This window comes from Tiliqua scincoides, chromosome 2, assembly GCF_035046505.1.
Source record: "Tiliqua scincoides isolate rTilSci1 chromosome 2, rTilSci1.hap2, whole genome shotgun sequence".
In the NCBI taxonomy this organism is placed as follows: Eukaryota; Metazoa; Chordata; class Lepidosauria; order Squamata; family Scincidae; genus Tiliqua; species Tiliqua scincoides.
The window spans coordinates 25,658,786-25,683,336 of NC_089822.1; the positions used below are offsets into that span (position 1 = coordinate 25,658,786).

The 24,551-nt window shown below is 42.4% G+C and overlaps 1 protein-coding gene and 1 pseudogene across 3 annotated transcripts in view; one reads left to right on the top strand and one right to left on the bottom strand.

Moving 5' to 3' along the window:
- The first annotated feature begins 965 nt into the window (after positions 1-965).
- KIF2A (kinesin family member 2A) overlaps positions 966-24,551 on the top strand; it is a 70,237-nt gene continuing 46,651 nt past the window's right edge. For all 3 annotated transcript variants that reach the window (XM_066618399.1, XM_066618400.1, XM_066618401.1), the window contains exons 1-3: positions 966-1,126; positions 22,548-22,642; positions 23,127-23,243. In XM_066618399.1, the coding sequence (XP_066474496.1) occupies positions 1,063-1,126; positions 22,548-22,642; positions 23,127-23,243 (276 nt within the window). In that variant the 5' untranslated portion in view covers positions 966-1,062. The remainder of the gene's footprint in view (positions 1,127-22,547; positions 22,643-23,126; positions 23,244-24,551) is intronic.
- On the bottom strand, positions 16,053-16,172 carry LOC136642267 (5S ribosomal RNA; annotated as a pseudogene).

Sequence of the window (24,551 nt, forward strand, 5' to 3'; positions counted from 1 at the left end):
GACATGCATAGGATTGGGCTGTGAGGCACCTGGTGGGCCACTGTGAGACAGAGGAGGCTGAACTAAATGGGCTTTTGGCCAGATGCAAGGGAGGGCACCAGGTTGCAGGTTCCTCATGTGCTCCCTGAGGCACCTGGTGGGCCACTGTGAGACAGAGGAGGCTGGACTAGATGTGCCTTTGGCCTGATCCAGCGGGGCTCCTCTTATACCCAACATGTGGTTAGTCTTTGGAATTCCTTGCCACAGGATGTGGCGACGGTGCCTGGCCTGGCTGCCTGTAAGAGAGGTTTATGGAGGAAAAGTCCATCGCAGGTGACAAGCCATGATGGGTCTGTGCAGCCTCCTGGCTACCTCAGAGCTAGGCTAATGGAGGAGGCCAGGTGCAAGGGTTGCAGGTCCCTTGTGTGCTCCCTGAGCTAGAGGAGACTGGACTAGATGTGCCTTTGGCCTGATCCAGGGGGGCTCTTCTTATGAAGGCGGCAGTGCTTCTCAAAGGACCTTCCTCCAAGGAAATGTTTCTTCACCCATGACAGTTAGCTTGCGGAACTCCTTGCCACAGGGTGTGGCGACGGCACCTGGCCTGGATGCCTGTAAGAGGAAAGGCCACCACAGGGGACGGGCCGTGGTGGGTCTGCGCAGCCTCCTGGCCAGCTGAGGGCGGCGCCGGCTGCAGGTCCCTCGCGTGTCGCTGAGGCGGGGCCGCTGTGAGGTGCAGGAGCCGGGCTCCGCCCTGACCACACCCGGCGGCTCCGCTGCTGGGAGGGCTCCGCAGCGCCTCCTCCTGAGCAGTCTCCGCGCGGGAAGGAGGGGAGGAGAGGCGCTCCTCCCACCCCCGACCGGCTGCCGTGACGCCTCCATTGTGTGCGCAGCCGCAGCGGTTCCCGGCGACTGTTGTATCCGGCCGGCGCCTTTTTCTTCTCCTCCTCCTCCTCCCTCCCCCTCCCCGTGGAAGCCGTTGCCGCGCCGAGCCCCTTCCCTTCCGCCCGCCGGCGGCGCCCCAGCAGAGCCGAGCCGAGCCCAGCCCGTCTCCTCCCCTCCCCCACCGCCCCCCTCTATGACGCGATGGCAACGGCCAACTTTGGCAAGATCCAGATAGGGATCTATGTGGAGATCAAGCGCAGCGATGGTGAGGCGCGGAGGGGGAGGGGCGGCGGCAGCGCGGGGTGGGGGGATGGGGGCGGCACAGCGCCCCCCCGCTTGGCTCCCCCCACTGCGGGGGCAGGCTGAGGGGCCCGGCGCGCCCCCCACGCACAGGGCGCGGGCCTGTGGCGGCTGCGAGGGAGCTTTTTTGTCGCCTCCTGTGGCGGCGTCGCCGGGAGGGAGGCTGGTTGCGAGGGACTCGCCGCCCGAGCCTGGCCGTCTCTACTCAGAGGTAAGTCCCATTGCAGTCAGTGGGGCTTCCTCCCAGGAAAGTGTGGAGGGATGGCAGCCTCAGAGCCCATCCTGCACCTGTCTACTCAGAAGTCAGTCCCATTGTAGTCAATGGGGCTTACTCCCAGGTAAGCGTGGACAGGACTGCAGCCTTAGAGCCTCAGCCTATGCCGGTCTACTCAGAGTCAGTGGGGTTCCTCCCAGGAAAGTGTGGAGGCGGACCTGCCCCTTCGCAGTTGGGGATGGCAGGCGGGGAGGCTGCTGCGGTGCTGTGGGGAAGGGGTGGAGAGAAGGGCCTGTTTTCCCAGAGGCTGAGGGTCAGCCTCCTGGAGGGAGATGGGAATTGCTAGCAGAAGGATAGAGGGGAGCCAGTGGGGAAGGGCGTGCCAAGGGGGGCCACAGTGGGGGTGGCAGGAGCCTCAGGCTTCGGTTCTATCCACACTTTCCTGGGTGTAAGCCCCACTGACTATACTGGGACTGACCACTGAGTAGACATGCATAGGATGGGGCTCTGAAACTGCCCTCCTCTCCACACTTTCCTGGGATTAAGCCCCACTGAACTATAATGGGACTTGCTTCTGAGTAGACAGGCATAGGCTCTGAGGCTGCCATCCTATCCTATGCTCCCATTGGGCTCTCAGTGGGAAGGCAGGAAGGGAAAAGTCAGGGTGGGGAGAGGTCTTGGGAACAGGGTAGGGGATGGAGGTGGGATGTGGTTAGAAGGAAGGGTGAACTGAATGAGGAGGGGGAAAGGGGCTGCCTGGACTGCCTATGAAAGCAAAAGGAGGGGCGGATTGTTGTTCTCCATCAAATGCCCTGAGCAATGTGCAATGAAATGTGTTGTGCTTCTCTTACCTCATCACTCCTCCTACCCCATGCCCTGGGCTTGTGAAGTACAAATTGCCATCATCCTTATATTTATAACAGTCAAATGTGTAGAGATGATCCTCTGTGCCATCATTTAACAGAAGCCTTGCCATGATATGCTCAATTCCATAGAATTCCCATTCTTCTTCTTGGCACGGGATGTTTATATTGCACCCCACCCCCTGTTTTTTCCAACACGGATGAGGTGCTTGTGTTGATTCAGTGTGTTTCCCATTTTTGCCCACTCTTTCCTGACAGCTGCATGTGTGCAGTGCTTTCTATAGATGCAGATGAAGTTTGTAGGCATGGGAGGCTTTGGAGTGAATTACCCTTCCATACTGTGAATTCAGTGTTGTCTATAGAGGCTGCAAGTAGGGTGAATCAGTGTTGCTCTGTAATGGGGGTTTTGTCAGCTGGCCTCACTAATGGTAGGGTGGGGTCAGCATGGGATTCTTTCTGGAACATCACTCATCTGGGGTACCAAGTACTTGGGGACATGGAGGAAGACATCAGATATTTGTGATGGTTAAGTTTCCTATTACTGAGATACCAAAAAGAGCCAAACCTGCTAAAGGTGCTTTCCTTTTTCCTACTTATACTCCAAGGACTGCATTGTTATTATAGCACTACAGCTGCAAGTGCTTTCTTAATAATGAGCATGTGTGCATGCATGCATGAGTGTGTGTTGAAGCTACTCATTGGTCAGCTGTGGAGTTTAAGCAGGGAGAGAAAAAAATTGCTCAGCTATAAAATGAGTCAGACTATTAGAGGTTAAGGATGGTAAGCCTGCTAGCTACTTACAATAGAGGTGATAGAATGAACAGGGCAGGAGAATGGTGTTTTCCTTACTGACCAAAAATAGTTTCTACCCTGGTTCCCTTGTCCTCACTAACTCTTCCCTTATGTTTGCCCTAGCAAGCAAAACTCTGGCATGCTTGCTACAGCTACAGATGAAGGAAAATAAGCCCTGAATTCCACATTCCTACTTGAATAGGTTCAAAAGCTCTTTCCTACTTCTATATAGTATAGATCTTAGTGTTAATAGCTATGTGTGGTTACTAAAAACAAAACTAATTAATGTCTGAACTCCTTTAAGTGTTTAGTGATTGTTCATTTGCTGTTTGGTTGAGCTGTGCCTGCTACACAGTGGGTCTGCTGGTTGTGCGTAGTGGACCAGCCTGAGGTGGTCCATTTAGTAGCCAGCTATTTTTCTAGTAGCTAATGAAACCTGCTCACTTCTGCTCTGCAGAGACAAAATTAGTATGTTCCATTTGGGACTACTGCCCTGAGATGATTTTTTTTTTTTACCATGGAGGAGCAACAGATGGAGAGTGTGTGGGGCAGTTTCTCCCTTTCTATTCATGACACTGATGGTGCATCCTAACACAAGATGCAATCTGGTACCATTTTCAAATGAGGCACTCTCTGCCTTCTTGTATTGACAGCAGTTTAAAAAAAATGACTTTCTCTTATGTTGCTTTCCCTGCTAGTCAACAAAATTAAATTTCTAATCATTATTAGTGACCTAGTGAGTGATTTGTATCCTTTCCTGTAGTTAGCAGTACCAGAAAGGTGTGGTGGGATTTAGTGGCATGGGCCTGTTACCTTTATGAAATGTCCACATTTCATGGTACTCTGGCCTGGTGGATACAGGCTACTATTAATAAAGCTACGCTCCCATGTCAAGTTAATATTGGGGGAAACAGGCTAGCTTATTCCTATATTTAAAAACTGGAGTGTGACCCATCAAGTAATTTAATAGTCCACCCATTGGTTATAATCCTTTCTACAAGTCAGCTCCAGATATTTTGCTACTATGTCTTCCTTTGGATTCAGCTTGCAAAGTCAGGAGGGAATTCAGATCTGAGTGTCTGTCATTGGTGAGGCAGCAATCTAAGACAGAAGAATGCTGTAAAACTTTAAGAAGACTGTTGCCAGTCAGTTAATATTCAGTAAAAATCATATGAATCAAGTGTGGAATATTTTTGGCAAGTCAATATTTTTGTCCATGGCCAGTCAGTGTGTAATAATCACAACCCAGTTAACATTGTACTGGGATTTACAATATTCACACCATGATCTTAAGCAAATTTAGCTGGAGGTAAATTCCATTGAAATCAACAACCTAATTGTACAGATGTGTTTCAAATGTGTACAAATCGATGGTAAGGCCACACCTGGAGTATTGTGTCCAGTTCTGGTCGACGTATCTCAAAAAGGACATACTGGAAATGGAAAAGGTGCAAAAGAGAGTGACTAAGATGATTACTGGGCTGGGGCACCTTCCTTATGAGGAAAGGTTATGGCGTTTGGGCCTCTTCAGCCTAGAAAAGAGATGCCTGAGGGGGGACATGATTGAGATATACAAAATTATGCATGGGAAGGATAAAGTGAATAGAGAGATGCTCTTTACACTCTCACATAACACCAGAACCAGGGGACATCCACTAAAATTGAGTGTTGGGAGGGTTAGGACAGACAAAAGAAAATATTTCTTTACTTGGCATGTGGTTGGTCTGTGGAACTCCTTGCCTCAGGATGTGGTGATGGCATCTGGCCTGGATACCTTTAAAAGGGGATTGGACAAGTTTCTGGAGGAAAAATCCATTATGGGTTACAAGCCATGATGTGTATGTGCAACGTCCTGATTTTAGAAATGGGCTATGTCAGAATGCCAGTGCGAGGGAGGGCACCAGGATGCAGGTCTCTTGTTATCTGGTGTGCTCCCTGTGGCATTTGGTGGGCCGCTGTGAGATACAGGAAGCTGGACTAGATGGGCCTATGGCCTGATCCAGTGGGGCTGTTCTTATGTTTCGAATCGGACTGCTGCTCAGTCTGTCATAGTCCTGTGGGCTTGTCTTGCAAGTACTGTGCTGCTGTATAAAAACATTTTGTTAGTGGAAAAATAGGTGGTTGGGCTCTGAAGGACTGCTTAGACATGCACTACCCCAACAGAGAACTTGACTTTTTTCCTTTGATCAGCTGACCCCTATACTATATCACCAACTGCTTTTACAATTCTCTATTTCAAAGGGAACTTTGCCAGAGTCTGGACAGGATGACTGCTTTTGGAAGAAAGCAAGTCTAAAGCCCCCTTGGATCTTGGTTCTGGCCAGAGTAGCCCCCCAATATACTTGCTAGCATTCTATAACACAGTACAATTAGAGTAATAAATGCTTTTCAAATTCAAGCAGAAAGCAGATATTGACTTCTATAATCCCAAGAGGGTAATATTTCTACCAATTACATAAGGCAGGATAGAGATTCGATGCCTGTGAAAACTGTAATCTCCATAACAGCATTCATCCTACTGAATGAGTCGTGTTTTTTATTTTAATATAGTGCTTTTTAAATTAATTAGATTAGACTTTCCAGGTGGTCTTGTATGCAAACTCTGATTTAGTTTTTCTTTTCTTTTTTTTAACCTAGTGTTTCCTGACACAATGATTTGCTGTGGATTTTCATAGGTGCAAGTGAGTTTAGTGTGAAATGGCACTTCGTTGATACAGGAGAGTTGATTAGCTTGGAGAGGAAAATATAGGTACAGTACTGTTAAATTGTGACCTGCAACTTTTCAGACATTATTTGACAATTTTGTAAGATATATAATGCAGCTAAAGAGTAGTATAAGACACATTTATAAATTCACAGTGTTGTTGCAAACTTAATGAAATGCTAGCAGTACATAAAAGCATTTAAAAATTTAAATTGTTTAATAAAAATGATATAGGGTGTAGATCATAGGCATGAAAGTTGGGTATTTATGTTTATTAAAGTGCTGAATAATAGTTGTGATATTGAGATATATAGAATGAGTATAGAGGGAATTTACAGGAGTTAGTGGAAGACCGTGAAATTAACATTTAAAAAGAAAATTACTGTAAACTTCTCACTTTTGTGAAAATGGCAGAAACAAGTGTGAGACAGATTATATGAAGAAAAACAGCATAGGCTGACCAATTCCTAGCGCTACAGATGTTTTTGGAATACAGGGCCCCAATCCTAACCAACTTTCCAGTGCTGATGCAGCAATACCAACATGGCATTCACTGTTTCCTGCGGTGGGGGGAGAAGTCATGGAGGCCTCCTCAAAGTAAGGGAATGTTTGTTACCTTACCTCTGGGGTACATTGTGGCTGCATTAGTGCTGGAAAGTTGCATAGGATTGAGCCCACAATCTATTATACTAAAGGAAATGAGTGATAGTTGTAAATATTTTTTGTACACAGGATATAGAGTAACAGCTTTTGAGGGTTTTTTGCATTTTGTGTCAAGTTGCTTCTGACCATTTTTAAAACTAGACAATAATCTAGGTGTAATATGCATAATTATTGCTCACCTTCCAGAGAGGTTACTGTTGGGTATTGTGTCAAGGTTCATTGAAAAGAGTATTGACATTGGAAGGAGCATTCTGATCTTGAATAAGTATTCTTCAGATCCTGCTTCATTAAGGGTGCAATCCAAACCCCTTATGTCAGTGCTTTCCAGCACTGACTTAATGGCAATGCAGCTCTGAGGTAAGGGAACAAACATTCCTTTACTTTGAGGAGGCCTCTGTGAGTGACACCCAACTGCAGGGTGCAGCACATGTGCTATTGGCACTGCTATGCCAGTGCTGGAAAGCACTGACATAACGGGTTAGGATTGTGCCCTAAATCCTCAATCTATACCTGTTGCCCCTATTATTCACATGAATATTAAAAATGAAGCATGTGACCATGCTTAAGACTGATGTATGTTGTGCCAGTGTAGCTGTGCCAATTGCAAAATAATGTAAATATGCTTTGAAAACATGGGAAAACTGTAATATCCTTTGGATTAATATTAATGGTAACTTTGGTACAGTGTCACATATGTTGAGGACTATAGTCAGGCCAGCATGGTGAGGGATTGGGCAAGGACTGCTTCAGTCTTGCCCTTTCCCAGCAATATCAGTGACACTGAAGCCAGACCCTTATGGTGAGGGTTTGGGTAAAGAACATCTCATCTGCATTCTTCTCTTCGGCTAGCCAGTTTTTCTGGATGCATGCATGTGCTGGACTGCGTGTGCTGGACTGCAAGGTGCTTGCATTATTACAAGAATGCAGTTTGCAGCTTACCTGTTCACTTGCAGTAGGTAGCAATTCTACCAAATAGCAAAATGCAGCTCAGAGAAATAGAACAGCCCTTACTATGCATCCTGGTCTTAAAACATTATACCAAGGAGACTTCAGGCAAAATTGTACATGTGAATTGGTGGAATTTTTCACTGATGATCCTTTTAAACAGGAAAAGCCACTTCCAGAGGAATTATTGTGATTATATGATGTGAGGAGGGGAGTAATTTAACACTTTCCCTTTCTGCTGTTTTCTTGCACTAGGTTGCACCCCCCCCCCCATGGCTTCCCCTCCTATGGAGTTTCATGTGTCTTTGTTTGCATGATGGGGAGTGAAGGTCATGGGTTGTATGATTTGGAGTTGATAAATATGGATGAGAAAAAGTTAAATTGCTCTCACTCTACCACTTCTCTGGTCTTGATCATCCCTATGATCATTTTCTGTTTTTTCAAAAAGTTCATGTCTGTATGCAATATCTAAAAACATAGGAAACTGTCTTATTTTGTGTCAGATCATTGGTTCATCAAGCTCAGTATTGTTGACAATGAAAATCACTTTCCAGAATTTGATGGTAACCTTTCTCTGCTCTACTGGGAGATAAGGACTGAGCATGCAGTTTTCTGCATGCGCAACATGTGTTCAGTTACTGAATTACAGCCCCTCTCTTGAACACTTGGTTTTTCCCTGGGAGGGGAAGTACAAAAAGCAAAGGTACTATTGAACTGGTTTCCTATTTCCTCACCTCCTGACCTATCTCAGGGTCAGACATAGCTGCAGCAATAACCAGGCTCGAGAGCATTGCAGGACTGCGTCTTCCTCTTGCTAAATGATGTGAGGTAGCTAGCATAAGAAAAAAAGGCAGCAGCTTAGGTGTCAGGAATTAATCTTACAGACACAGGGCAACTTCATGTTGCTTATTTCCTTCTCCTCCCCCCTGCCCCCCCCCCCACAACCACATTCCTGTGGTGGTAGGTTATTGATGTGTTTGTTTCCTCCTTTTTTTGCCCTTGTCATGTGATTTGAAAGCTACCCCTTGCTTTTTTATCTGCTTTGTAGAATTATTCAATCCTGCAAAGTAGCTACAGGTGCCTTGATTGTATCTATGAAAAGAAATGCAGCATCCTGTGTTGCAGGTTGGCAAAAATGCACATTCAAAGTAGGCATAGTTGTGTCTGAAAAAATGAAGGTAGCAGGAAGGTCCAAAGAGGATGACCTGAACAAAATCAGACATGTGGGACAGGAAGGGAGTTGCCTGTGGGAGGAGAGTAGGGGAGGCTATTGCTCTGGAAGAGAACACTGCTTTGCATGTAAAAGTTTCCAAGTTCAATCCCCAATAACGTGGGTGCCAGGGCTCTGAAGGAATTAGGGAGAAGTACTGGGCTATGCTGGAAGTAATATTGGACTATACTTATCAGTAGTCTAACTTGGTTTAGTTTCATACGATGAGTGAGTTAATGTTAGGAAACATTCTTGATGAGTTGACAAGGAACAACCTTGTAATGTAACCTTGTGTTATACAAAGCTACATTCTGGGAGGTGTGCCCTAGAATTTTTTTCCTTCATTAGAGTTTGTATCTCTGGTTAAAAGGAAGAAACAGCTCAGTGAATTCTGAAATGTATGAATGGGCCTTCTTCTTGGGTGTCTTCTTTCCAGGCTTAGATTTATCAGTTTCCAAGTGTGGAAGGAAGGCAGTGTCCCATCTGCAGCTTCTCTAATAGCAGAGCATGGGACATAATTAGTGCTGAAGTGTAGAACTGCTTGTCCTCTAGGAGTTAGGGGAGGAGCAAACTATGGGTTGAGGGGGGGAAAAAAGGATTGTGGTGGGAAGGTCAGACAAGAGATAGGGGAATAGATGCCCAATCCTTGAAGTCTTATTTGCTATGCTTCTCTTAGACATAACACAATATTTGTTGTGGAGTAGCTTAGTTTTTTGGGGGCATAGACTTCACTTCAAGTGAGGGAGCATTGGCAGAAGGAGACCACTACACAGACTTGCAATGCAGCAACTTGCTGCATGTTCCTAAATGTTCAATTAGTGAGGTGTGTGTTTTAGTAATGGTTCATGCCATTGGTGTTTACAATTCACAGAACTGAATCTGTGTTTATATCTGTGTTGGAGTGTTTATAATAAATGAATACTATAGTATGTCAAACTTGAGGTGGACAATAGAAGTACAGTATTAAGAGGTCTTCAAATTTGGGCTGAGCTTAATGATGGTACATTTTGCAAACATGTTTTCTCCCTGTGAAAAGTATGCTCCCCGCTTTGCATTCTTTGAAAGGACCACTTTTTGTGTGTGCTTTTTGGTTGTTTCTTACAGTAGGGTGCCCCAGAGAGAGCATATGCACCCAGACACATTCAGGCACCCCATACCTCCCTATACTTGACAATGAGGCAGTTGCAGCAATACTCCATTGTGAACGTCTCTTGCAGTCTTGATCAGCTGCAGCTTTGGTGTCACCTTCTGTCTGATTCAAAAAGTTGCCCTCCCTCTAAATTCTTACCTTCAGTGACGCAATGTAGCCAAATCTGATTGGGTGTTTGACTTCACTGTTGCTAGGAGGAAAGGCTATTTTCAGACAAAAAATGGCACCAGAGCTACAGCTGGTGGAAGTTGTACATCTCAGTGAACCAGTCCAAAAATGTAGTATTTTGTGGGGTTTGGGGAGGGAACATTTTGGGAGGGAACCGATGTTGCCCCTGAGAGCTACATTTTTATGTGGAAGATGTTTGCTGGAGAACATGTGGCTTAGCCTACTGCAAATAACTCAAAAGTATCAATAAGAAAAATGGGAAAAAAATGTTCACATAGATGTGACAAAAAATAACAAGTTATACAGGTATGAAATTGCATGAAGGAAGATTTGACTAGACAAGAAAACATTTTGTAGATGAAAGTGGTGAAGAATATGAAAGCAGCCATTTGAAGCCTCATTATTGGAGTAAAGTTAAAAATAGACTTGCTAAATATTCAGGATTCACACTGAAGCATTTCTAAATATTACGGGTATCATGTCTACCTTTCTTTTACCAATTTGCCTCATACAGGGCTTTGTTGTGCAGCATTTAAATTGTTTTTAGTAACTTATTCTCTGTTTTGGAGGCAAGGACAAGGAGTGTCCATGATTAACACTTGTAAAATTGTTGTTTTATTGCAAGATAGATTAGGAGTGAATCAATAAGGCTCTTAAAATTTGGAAAATAGTTTGCTATATCAGTGATCAGTATTATAGCAGTGATTGTAATTTTGTTGGAGGACAGTAATTGCCAGCATTAGAGTTTAAATCTTTCCTGTAATCTTGCTTCAATGGATGTTTTTTCATAGCGTTATTTGAAACTCTGTTGAAGTTATGACTTGATTAGAGAACATTGTAATAGCATTGTGATTGCAGTCCAGCTGCCTTGGTGTAGCCATCTCTTATTTATCATTAATTTTTTGACATTTTTATCCTGCCTTTTCTAAGGTGTGCAGCAACTACCCGCAACAGGTACAACACTACTATAGCACACTGGTTTTTGTATTAAGTGACTTGTCTTGCAAGGTGGGGAAGGTGACTGTTTTTCAGTAGTTTGCCATTGTTTATCTGTAGTGACTGTCACTATATGTTTTTTCACCTGAGCCTAGACATGTGGAATGGAGTACTGGATTTGTAGAATTTCCTTTAGTTTTTCATGTGGCACTGCAGAGTTGGATTATGACTACCATACTGACCATGAGGGCTCAGTTTTGGACTTCTTCCTTTTTGGTATTTTAAGATGTCCTAAATTTTAGAACTCTGCAAGTAATATCCTTGCTAGTGAATGTTCCTTGGCAGTTAACTGGTAATTGAATGATGATGAAATGTCATCCATATGCTGAAGACACACAGTTATATTTTTCTGTAGTGTCTGACCCTCCTGCAGCAGTTTTGGTTCTTGGCCAGATCATGGATGCTAATTTTTGGCAGTTGAGATAGAACAAACTGAAGCTTGAATCTAGGGAGGATGGATGTGGGTTTGGAATTCGTAGACTTTGGAGAGGAAAACTCACTACAGGTTTCCTTGGATCTGGTGGTAGGTCAGGATTTCAGTCTAGTTTTGAAATCAAAATTTTCCCAGGTGTGGAGCTGGGGAACAACCAGAGAAGAGGAGGAAAATGGAGGGAATAATTCCTCCCCCATTTACCCTGCCTCCATTTCTAAAGTCCCCATTCCTGTGCTGATAGAACCACTAGCCAAAATGGGGTCTCTGGTTGCTGGCAGAACTTAGAAACATAAGTCCTTGGGTATAAATTTTCTATATTGGGGCCACTTAAAGGGGCTGCATTTTGGAAGGATTTGGGCTGTTGCACTTGGTCATCATGGTAGCAGTCAGCTTTCATCACCATGACTAAGCCTACCATGACCTAATTAACTGGCTACTTAAAAATCGGTATGTTGTTGAGGTAGAAACTGATGCTTACAAAAAGCCTAATTTTATGAGCACTCCAATGCTTTGGTACCAAGCTACGGTCTCTGTATCTGACCTTTTCAATATGGATGGTTCAACATTTGGTAATTAGCTCTAAATTTGGTATCTAGCTTTTGACAGAGGCACTTTCAACCTTGGGTGCTGAGCAATATTTTACTCAGCTTCCTTGTTATGGACAGCTTCCTTGTTATGGACAGCTAGCTCATACCTCGGCATCTACATCTTGAGTTATAAGCAACCCAGGCTTTTTTACCAAATTATCATTCATGTTGAACTCTTTTGTAGAGATAGTCCAATACTTGGTCCAATACATGATTTTAAACATGGTGTTTTGTTTGACTCATGAGTATTCTCAGCAGTGGTTTCCATACTGAGCCTTCTTCATATGGGCAGCTCAGAATTTCAGTATCATTCTTGCTGATACCTCAGTATTTACTTCACATGTTGGAATCATTCCAAGTTGGGGCGTCTTCCTTATGAGGAAAGGCTATAGCATTTGGGCCTCTTCAGCCTAGAAAAGAGGCGCCTGAGGGGAGACATGATTGAGACATACAAAATTATGCACAGGAAGGATAGAGTGGATAGAGAGATACTCTTCTCCCTGTCATACAACACCAGAACCAGAGGACATCCACTAAAATTGAGTATTGGGAGTGTTAGGATAGACAAAAGAAAATATTTCTTTATTCAGCGTGTAGTTAATCTGTGGATCTCCTTGCCACAGGATGTGGTGATGGCATCTGGCCTAGATGCCTCTTAAAAGGGGATTGGACCAATTTCTGTAGAAAAAATCCATCACGGGTTGCAAACCATGATGTGTATGTGCAACCTCCTGATTTTATCAGTGGGTTACCTTAGAATGCCAGATGCAAGGAATGGCACCTGGACACAGATCCTTTGTCTTGTGTGCTCCATGGGGCATTTGGTGGGCCACTGTGAGATACAGGAAGCTGAACTAGATGGGCCTATGGCCTGATCCAGTGGAACTGCTCTTATGTTCAAGCTCTGATACTGTCTTGCAGCCTCCATACTGAGCTTGTTTGGCATGGACAGTTTAACACTTTGGCAGTTAATCCTCTGTAGCTGGCTGTTAATTTGCAGACGATAAAAATCTTGTTATCAAGCTACAGTTGATGCCTGTGCTCCACTGAATGCACACTTAAGTGTTTCAATATCTCACTTAAGACTGGGTATATACTTCTCTGTTTACAGATTGTCTGAACTTAGCTACCAAGATACAATCTCTGACCCTAGCATATTTCAGTACCTATTCTCAATTTGTTCAGTAACTTGAAACCTCAGTATTTCACAGATCTTAATACCTTTTCTGTTCATATATGGCGTTCAAGCTTAGAGCCTCAACTCTGATGTTGGTACCTATCAATATTTGCATACATACTGCTCACCATATGAACAGTATTCAGACTTCATAATCTGAAGCTAGTATTGATTTAGTATAATTTTTTTAAAAAAGTCTGATAATCAGTTTTCTGAGAATGGAGCATTTTACTTCATCTCAGTATGATTGTTTATCTCAGATTTGCACCCAAAACACTTCAGGACTTCAAGATACTGCACTGTACCAAAGAGAAACAGTGGTCTGCGTCTTATGAGATCTGTACGATGTCGGCATTTTCATCCAAATCAAGTAATTCACTACAACCCCCCCCCCCCAATAAGTCAATCTCACAGATATGTTGAGGGCAGGGTTTGAGCAAAAATAATGGAATTTTCTATGACCCTCAGATAGGTCAGGGGTTAAACATAGGGGGGGTGTCTGACTGTAGCTTTGTTTGATTTTACCCAAGGCCAGATCCTGAAAAATAACATACCAGTAATTGTTACCCAAGAACTGTACCATGTCTATTAAAAATTTAGTTAAAGATCCTAAGACACTTTTATTCATTTTATTCATTAACTTTTTAAATTCTGACCTTTACAACCTTTTTGTGAACTCGATCATAGAAAGTGCACTGCAAACAACATACCAGTAGAAACATTAATCAAACCCTTCTTTAAGGTGCCTGGTGTGCTAAATCAGAGGCTCAACATATAACACATAACTGGGAGTGTGCAAAGTGGAGAGACAAGCAACAAGGACTGAGCATGACCAAGTGAGCACATAGTTTACACCCTATTTACTCAAAAGTAGTCCCATTTCTTTCCATGGGTGTTATTCTTAAGTAATGGTGAACTGAATTGTAGCCTCTGACTTCGTTTCAGATGGAAATGAGGATTACATCCTGGTATTTAAAGGAAACAGTCCCCTAAACTGAGGGGGTGTGAAACTCTTTGGAAATGACTTGCCAGGAACTGTTCTGAGACAGCAGCAAAAAACAAAAAAAGGAGGCATTTTACCTTCTTCGATAAACTAGAAATGAGATGAAGGGGCTTATGGGACCTCTATAGGCTTTGTGAGGAGTACAGTGCTACACTTCCATAGCAGCAGCCCTCATACAGACTATAATTCCCATAAGCACCTTCACTTCTATTCCTCTTTGGAGAAGAGCTAAAATGACTGTCTCTGAATACTGTAATTACTAGTAAAAATTATCCTTTTTCCTCCACCCGTGTTCTGCTTCTCAGCCCAGTCCCACCCCCCCACTTCTCCAGACAGCTGCTAAGCTTCCCAGATACTCCTGCTTCATTTACTGTATTGACCCGAGTATAAGTTGACCCAGGGTTTCAGGCTCAATTTTAAGGCATACATTTTTCGATTTATAGATTAGTATATACAGTATATGGTATTGACAACCAGTAATCTGATGCTTCTCTACAGATGTACCTGATTCACAGCCATAAACTTAAGATGCATATTTCTATAATGCAGTACTGTATGTTCACAGCATCAGAAGTATTTACTCTTTGCTGTCAACACTGAAATTTTTCAATATCAAATGTTTCATTTCTGCATTTCCTTGGCATCAAGGATGTTTACCAAATGTATGACTGTGTTCATGATGTCCTTTGGTGTCTAGGGATAATGATTTGCTTACCTGGACAATTGGCTTATTGTGGCAGAATCTAAGAACTTCTAAAACACCCCAGAGTTCGTTCTGAGCTTGTTAACTTCTGTAGACCTTTATGTCAAACATAAGAAATCTTGATTGGAACAAATTCAGTGTATTTGGTTCATAGGAATCCTACTGGACTCTTGAGAACCATTGGTTGGTTGGCAACCTTCAGTCTCGAAAGCCTATGGTATAAGCCAGGGACCGGCAACCTTAAACACTCAAAGAGCCATTTGGACCCGTTTTCCGGAAAAAAGAAAACCTTGGGAGCCACAAAACCCTTTTGACATCTAAAATGAAGATAACACTGCATATATAGTTTGCGCTCCCCTCTTATAGGTCCCAGTTATATAATACACTCCCCTCTTGTAGGTCACAGTTATATAATACACTCCCCTCTTATAGGTCCCACTAAAAATCAGGTCCAGACCCACAGTTGGAGAACAACTGTTTTAGATTGTGCACAGGTGAACTGCTTGTGAAGGATACTGTCATTCTTTACAGTCATTTACTTCTGTACTTTTGTAAATGCCTTTACACACAATACTACCTCTGAACAAGACCACTTAGTACTACTTAACACTGTTCACAAAAGTGCTCCTGAACAAACAAGCTAAGAGTTCAAAACTGCATAAAATAAAAGGCATACTAACAGTGATTACTTCCCAACAATGAAATATGCTTTGGTGCTACATATACAGTATGTTACACATACAGTATACAAACATATACAGAATACCATCTGGTGCAGGGGTCTCCAAACCCCTTTCAAGTTTCCAAGTGAAGGAAATGGAGCAGTGAGAGTGTGAGTGAGTGACAGGGGAATGCTGAGTGGGGAGCTTGAAGGCTGTAATCCTGTGCACACTTTCCGGGGAGTAAGCACAATGGGACTTACTTCCGAGAAGACACACACAGGATTGTGCTCTGAGCTTGGGAGGAGGACAGAGCAGCTGCACTCAATTGCTTGCTTTTGCGCTGTGGCTCGGGCAGGAGGGAACGTGCAGCGGGGGCTCACCCTCAGCGGCGGTGCGGGCTCTTTGGGCAGGAGCTGCTCCGCCAGCCCGTTCGCGCCCTCTCCTATGGGGCACAGCCGCAGGACGCGTGGGAGCTGCGCTCGTGTGCTCGGGCTGGTGAGCGGCGGCTGCGTCGCGGGAGGGGCGAGCCCCCCTCAGACGGGTTGGCCCGCAGGAGCCGCAGCAAAAGGCTGAAAGAGCCGCTTGCGGCTCCAGAATGGCAGGTTGCCGACCCTAGGTATAAGCCTACAGCACCTGGTATTCCCAGGAGGTCTCCCATCCAAGTACTGACCAGGCCTGACCCTGCTTAACTTCCGAGATCAGATGAGATCGGGCATGTGCAGGGTAACAGTTGCTGCTACTGCCTTGCTGAACTCTATGCACGATCATGCCTATCTCCTGGAATTAAGGGATCAGACTATGCATCACTGATTTTCAAAGATCACCACCCTAACCTGCACATCAGATCCAATGATTTTTGATCGTGTAGCATCTACCATCTAATCATTCTGGACCAAATCCTGTATTCCCTTCAATAGGGGGCTCTCTCAGCCAATCTCTTTGAGGGTGTCAGCTTCTGTTCTGACACACTATCCATAATAATAACCATTAACATGTTGATGTAGGGACGGGGAGCTCACTGCAGCTCAGTCAGAATCAATAGAACTTGGTCACCTCAACAGATGAAAGCTTACATCAATTTTCTAGAGCTGATAACTGACTTCAGAGTGTTCCTTCCTATAGCATTTGGGGTATCCACTGATTATCAAATCTCTTAGCAAAGTGGAAGACAAAGTGGTTGTCTACAAATGGAGCCTTGAAGCAACCCTAAATTGCCTTAGATGGAATACCTCACCAAAATTTGAAGCCAATGCTTTTGAGAGTTTGACTTTCGTTGGTGTTAAGGGGGAGCTAAAGAATGTCTTGGCTCACTTGAAGAAAGCCTCAGCCTGCAAAACCTACCTAGCGAATTTGATATGCTTCTGTAGAAGCTAGCTACTTTCATCCAAGGAATGTATCTATTCAGAACATCATAAAATATGTTATTTGCCTTAAGTCTGTGGGTTTGACTAGCTACCTTTTCACTTAGAATTCATTTTGCCACAGTTTCTCCTTTCCATCCAGTAGTAGACTAAGCAAAAGGTTCTTCAAAGCTCTATCTAACCTGTACCTACTTGTCAAATATCCAGTTCCATTGTGGAGTTTAGATTTAAATCCTGTCCCTACTGGGCAAGGAGTCTGAACCACTGTCTGCAGCAGATCTACGCTCACTCACTTTCAAGATGGTGTTTCTGATAGTCATTACTTCAGTAAGGAGGGACAGTGCATTTTGCTCTGATCCTTCATTCATCCTATTTGATCCTGACAGTTGTGTTGAGACTGAAATTATCTTCTTACCTAAGGTGGTTGTACTCTTTCACACTGAGACTTGACAGTGCTTGGTTCTTTCAAAGCCTGACTTCAGAAAGAGAGCTGTGGATGTTAAGCAAGTTTTTTTCTTCTGTGTTCAGAACTGCATTGTTTAAGGTGAATAAAAGGCTGTCTGTTACTGGAGCCCCACAAGTATTCACATGTTTTTGCCCGCATAACTAACTTCCTAGCTTACAGATTGACTAGGAGAGACCCAACAGCTATCTTGAAAGCACACTCAACCAGAGTGTTTTCACCCACTGCTGGGAGTACATGAAAATGTGAGGACTATTTTGCTTCCAGAGTTTTGCAGGACAGTAATGTGGTCTATGCCATTGACTTTTATTAAGCACTATGCCCTGCAGCCAAGATTAAGATGTGATGCCTTGGTTGGGCATTTTGTTCCACTGATCACCTTCCCTGAATCAACTTGCACCAACATGACCTAAAGAGAAAGCTAACTGGCCTTTGATTGGTCTGACTAGGCAGAGGCCATCAAGGGGCAGCACAGATTGTTTTCCTGAAACTCTGGTTCTTTTAAGTGATCTCCTGTGCAGACACATGACCCAGTCAACTGTGTTCTCTGCAGGTCTCTGTTCAGATATTTCAGTTTGAACTTGGGGGTGGTCTTCAAAGAGTTGGAGGGATTGGCTAGTCTCTTGAGGTGTGTGGGGATCTCCCTCACTTTAGAGCAGAGGCAGAATGCTTGACAAGACTTTGGAAGTATCTGAGATGGGCTCCATTTGGTAATCCTGTGCAGGTGAACACTTGAAGGCAGAATGTTTTGGAGACAGTGTGGGAAGAGGGGGGAAGAAATTGGGAATACAGAAAGAAGAAAGAACAGAAATATTTGAAAAAGTTAGGCTACCTATTCAGTATTGAAGACTTCAGTGAGACCCAGCATGTGTGTATTGTGAAGTAAGCCCCCCAAATTTACACAACAGAACCATTTTGTTAGGTTTAGATACATAGGAGATGAAGATTAGGAGGTTAGGTTGAAGGCTTTTTGGAAAAGTGTACTTTGGAGAAGGATTAGAAGCTAGTTGGACAGGTGGCAAGTGTTTTGGGAAGAAAGTTACAGGCATAAAAGAGAATGAAAGAGTATGAAGTCAATATGGTATGTTCTTAATGTGCTGTAATTTTTTTAAAGTGTATTGTGTCTTAATTCTGAAAGCTGCTGCTTACCTTTAAATCCTTACTTCAGTTGAGTGAAGATTAAATGGAAGTAGCAGTACAGGTTGAGTCTCATTATTCTCGAGGGTTCCCTTCCAAGAACTCACGTGGATGGCAAAAAACGCAATATAGCAAATCAATTTAAAAAACAAAGTTTCTTTGCACTGGTGATTTAAAAACAGCCTTGATGACCTTCATAATGCACACAGAGGCAATCAGTCTCTCTCCAGGCACTTAGGCTTCACTAGAAAGCAGCAATCCCTCCCTTCACCAGGAGCCACAGCTAGGGGGAAAGAATGGAGAAAGTGATAATCGCTGCCATTTAGCCTTCTTTCGCTTGCTCAGGGGGAAGGGAAGAATGAAGCCTGCATAGAGAATGATTGATGGATTGTCAGCTGGCTGCCGTCTCCAGCATTATTAAACCACTGTTTTCCTTTAATTTAAAGGACCCTTTTCATCAACTTTGAGATAAGCTTTGTGGATACTTAGGTTATACCTGTAATCACTTGTATGACTGTCTCTCTGCAACAATAAAAAGCAGTTTTTTAAACTGGTTTTAAAAGGGTGCATTTTTCCCTTCTCCGGGGATCAGCACATTCTTCCCATTTGCAGGGGTCATTTGTGTTGAGTCAAATCTGTGTATAACAAGGCTGGACCTGTATGTTTGAAATTCTATATCAGCATAAACTATAAAGTAACTCTTTTCTTTCTGAACAATTCTGTGGGAGAAGTTTTAATCTTTATTCTCTGTTTCCAAAGGATTCATAACCTCCTAATTACTTTTACAGCATAATTCTATACATATCTACCTAGAAGTTATCCCAATTGAGTGGGACTTACTTCTAGGTAGGTTTATATAGGATTGTAACCATAGATATACAGTCGATCTGCATCTTATGCAAGTGTTACATTCCAAGGTTGATGTATAAAGCCAAAATCATGTATAGTTCAAACTTCCTTAAATTCAAGAAATACGTGCAATCTAACAACTAAAATCACATTATGGGAAATACACACTAACTGGGATGACTGAGGAACAGCAACTTCATTCTTCCATTTCAGGCTCACTCCAGGGCATATACTGAGTAAGCAGAATGGCAGGCAGGATTGTTTGCAATATTTAAAGTGTTCTCTCTCTCTCTTTTTTTTTGCCAAGCAAAATACTTGAATTTGCACAAATATAGTATTTGTAAGATGTGAGGCTATTGTTTAACTAACATTTTAAATACAGACATATAAGAATGTAGTCTGGAATATCTGGTATCTTTTATTCATTCTCAGGAGAGTCATTTAAGTTTTCTTTTTAACAATATTTGAAATTGAATCTCGTAAGTTTAGCAAGGTTAGTGCAACCCTGATTGTGTATTATATCTAGAGGGGTTTGAAAATGACGTTAATTTATTTCACTCAGAAGTAAGCCCACTGCATTCAGTAAGACTTAGGATGTAATCCTATCTTACTCACCAGAAACAAAAACCTCTACATGTCTGCTACATGTTAGAACAACAAATAATTTTATTTTGGGGTTCTTTAGATTTTTCCTCGTAGAAGTCAAATTTTGAAGTGCGAATTTTCAACAAAAGCCTTCTTGAACTAGGGTTTAGATAAAGAGGGTGCTGCAGTGTTTGTAAAGAACAGATTTATGCTGCCATCATATATTAATCGCTCATTCATTTTTAAAAAATGTCTTCTCATCTTAAAGTGACATCTAGCCTCAATAGGAAAATTCATGTTTTGAGAAACTGACTTTGAGGATTAAAAATCTTCCTGGTTGTGACTCGGTCCCTTTGGGCAAGAACAGGTCACTCTTGGATTTCACCAATACTTCAAATGCAGCCAACTGTAAAACACCCCAGCTATATGACTGTCTTTGTTGATCTTGGTGTGAGGGTAAAAATGCGTTTCCAAGTCTTCAGCTTACATGCACATGCATTGTATGATCCTCAGCTTACTTTCTTACTGGGCGGGAGAGCAAAGTCAGAAGAAGTCAGTTTAGAGCTCTCTCATACTGATTAGAACAATTAAGTCTAACTTAATGTTAGACATAATTGTTCTAATCATATGAGAGAGCTGTAAACTGAGACATACCGATTCTGCTGTGTACCTCTAAATGTGCCTTTTCATCCACATTTGGTGCTCATCAACAGTTTGGTGCTCAGGTGGTTCCTGTTGAACTGAGTGTGAGAGCGTGTGTGTAATGCCTGTGTGAATGTCCATCTAGGACTTCAGGTTGTTTAAGATTTGTTGCCCTTGACTAGAGCTGGATCAGGCCTATACTTTTGCTTAATTCCTCAACCATTGGAAGCAAAAACTTTTGTATTCTCTTAGATCTCCTAGCTTATCCTTGCAGCCAGGTCTAAAAGCCATCTAGATGCATCTCTCTGAATGGGCTGTGGGGTGATATTACACAGCCAAACTGTGTATGCTTTTTCCATGGTAGGAATTGGACTTGAGACAGAAGAAAACGGCTAATTGTCAAACTTAAATGTGTTTGTGGTGCAACCTTCTTTACATGTCTTGTGATCTTTTTCGTGCCTTTTTTATTCTAAAGTAAGTCACTATCTGGAAGAGATTGCTTCCCACTGCTTCCTCGTGGTCCGCTCAGTTCTGTCATTTGCAGAAGTTAACTTTGTCTCTCACTAAAATCTGTCTTGAGTAATTGAAGGAGCTGTATTAGTTCCATATTGGTGCAGAGGAGCACAACTTATGTTTTTTTAAAATCACATTTGTTCAAATATAAACTGAAATGGAATCAGAGAAGTAGGGAAAAAAACTGAACCTGAGAAGAGTTAAATGAGCCTGGCTTTCTCAGCTTCTTTCTAGATAAAGCTATGATGCACACCTCAGCTGCAGAGTGGGGAGACACCCAGGAAGGAAAAGAATTGCTTATATTATAAATAAGAAGTTAATGCTGGATTGTCTGATTTGGGTGTTGCCTTGATGTGTCATGCAGTCTAAAGGGCAGAATCAATATACTGGGCATAATCAGTATTTTTTTCTTTTCTACTTCTTAAAACATGAGCCACAAAGTATTTTATGTTTTGGAATAGAATGCTGTTAGTAAAAGTTGCTTCTACAGAAGGGTAGCCACTGTGTAATACAGCATATTGCAAACTGAATTTCATTGTAAATGGGCTAAATAGCATGATACCTATGCTCATTAAGTGCTGATACACTACATCCATATGCAGTGTTTTAAGTGTATGTTTGTTACATTACCTCTGACTGCTTTTTAAAATGGCTGATTAGATGTGCAGAATTATATTATCCTAAACTATATACAAATTTCTCTGAGTTTTTCTTTAGAACTCTTTTCTTAAACTTACACTTCAGTGACATTCCTTTTTCGTCCTGTCATCTCTTTCAACCTTAAGACGTTGACCAGGGCCAAATATTCTTATGTATTGAGGCAAGCTTATAAACATCAGTGTACCCGTTGGATAAGAACTTATGCATTTGATCAAGCAAGAACACCTGTGTAAATGGGAAAAAATGGTTTTTTGGGTTGTCTTTTCAAGTCATCCATTTTTTGTCTCAATGTTTAACTTAAGTGTGGTAAGGTAGGATAGTAAGTTTCATGGATTTATTTACAAGGTTGCACATAGGGACTGTAATCTCTTCCAAAGGAGATATTGGCAAGGGGATGCTGTGCTCCATCAGAGCTTTCTTTGTAATTTCACATTTGCAACTTCCATGGAGCAATCCACTTTTAAAAACTGAACAGCACCTTTCCTTATCAGCTGTGGGAACTGTAGCTGTGAAACATACAAACTCCAGCTGTGGTTCCTAGCTGTGCACATGAAATGGCTTCTTTAGGTTTCCAGAATGTCTGTGGGCTTGTCTGTTGATTTTTAGTTGTTCCCAACCCTGGTGTTGCTGTGGTAGCTCGTTGGTTCCAGGCCTCCATGTGTATCCTGAGATGCCTGGTTGGTGCTTCTGAGATCCATTTTCTTGATAGAGTGTCTTCTGACATTTTGCATATAATCTCCTCATAATGGGGGAACAAGTAAAGGTGGGGGGATGATTAATGCAATTCAATAATTCAGTGGTATAAGAATAAAAGCATTTGTGCAACAAACCCTGTAATTCACCTCCAGATAGAATAATGAAAATAGTTTCAGAGGAAACGAAAGAGTGTTTGTGTTTTCTTTTCAGGACGAATACATGAAGCTATGGTAACATCTTTAAATGAAGATAATGAGAGTGTTACAGTTGAATGGATTGAAAATGGTGATACTAAAGGAAAAGAGGTATAGCGTCTCCACTTTAGCTATCTAAAAAATATGTTCTGAAACTTTTTTCTCAGTTGGTCTATGCTTTAATGCAGTGGTTCCCAAACTGTGAGCCTTGGCTCCCCGGGGTGCTATAGAAACCAGCTAGGGAGCTGAGGAATCTTCTTGAAAAACCCATTGCCCTATACAACGTATAGGATTGTATGCCTAATGGGGAGCTGCAGCCAATAGCCTAGTAGGTCAAGGGAGCTGCTAGTAAAAAACGTTTGGGAACCACTAGTGTGAATCAAATGCATTGTATTGAATGTCCAAGTGAAACTGTTCAACTGGTTTTTTTAATGCACCCTGAAGATGAAAGGGTTAAAATGCCATCATCAGCTGAGGATGCAAGAAGTGCCTTGGCAGACATCTTTAAACAAGTCACAATCGTTTAAAATAAAAATTCAAGAAGTATTTTGTGTGTGATCAATTTTTGTGAATGATCAGTTTCTCTTTTATGCAGATTGACTTGGAGAGTATTTTTTCACTTAACCCAGACCTCGCTCCTGAGGATGATGATCCTAGTCCAGAGACCCCACCACCTCCTACACCTTCAGCTAAAGTAAACAAAATTGCGAAGGTTGGTGCTTTGATTCAGTGCTGTTTAGTTTAAGTTACCAACAGGCAGTGGACTTTGACATGTGATGTTCTTTAAGAATTCTAGTGTAAATGTTGTCAAATGAACTACATTATCGATAGTGCAATGAAGATGAATTTGATGTTAGTATTCCACAGTGTTGAAAAGACATTTGATAGAGCAAAGTGGGACACTTTGTTTGCAGCCATTAATCAACTTTGTTATGGAGCATTGTTGTCTTATCTTAGATCAGTGGCTCTCTCATTTAGCACTGAGACACACTTTTTAGAATTAGAATCTGTCAGGTCCCAATGGAAGTGATGTCATGACTGGAAGTGACATCATCAAGCAGGAAAATTTTTAACAACTCTAGGCTGCAGTCCTATCCATACTTACCCAGGAGTAAGTCCCATTTACCATCATTGTTAAAAGAATATACATAGTAGCCTGTTAAAAGTACAGGTCTGTAACATTCCCCAGATGCAGTCACATTCCATAGTATTATCAAGTGTAACATATTAAAAATAAAAAATTGAAATGAATGGGGACCCATCTGAAATTGACTCACAACCCACCTAGTGGTTTCCAACCCACAGTTTGAGAAACACTGTCTTAGATGGATAGATAATAGTAAAGTAGCTAAAATTTATAGCAATGATTCATTCGTAACTGTCAAGATACTCAACAGGGTGACTTTTATCTGCAGTATTTCACAGCTAGTGAAGCAAATACAAGCACAACCATCACATTAATTATTAAATAATCTTATTATGTATTGCAAATTTAATTGTATTTTTTGTGTGCGAGGGTGGGGGGGTTGCATGTGGTCCCCGCTGTTTCCAAATTTTGCCTTAGTTGTCCCTGAGCTCCTAGAGGTTGGGAATCACTGATGTAGACATATTAATTGCTCTACTAGGAGATGCAGTAGTAGATTGTAGTAGATTTTGTAGTAGATTTTAATATGAAAGTTCACTTTGGTCTCTTAAAATAAACTATAAACAGAATTTTTAAGCATTTGCAGCATCCAGAAGGCTAAATCAATTAATCTTTTTATTTGGAGAAAATGTGGCTCAGTAAAAGTGTGTGTGTGTAATCTGAACTTGAATTCAGTAGATCTTAATTACAAATAACTTTTGATCTCTGATTAAATTATTAGTTGAGTTGGTTTGAAGGCTTTATGTGATAAAGGGTCCAATCATATATTTGCCCGTGCTGGTGGTAGGCATGTACTGCTGGCTCTGGGTGTTGCAAACACGCTGAAAAGCTTGTTTGCAGCACCCGGTGAGGAGGGATGACTGACGCTGGGCCAGT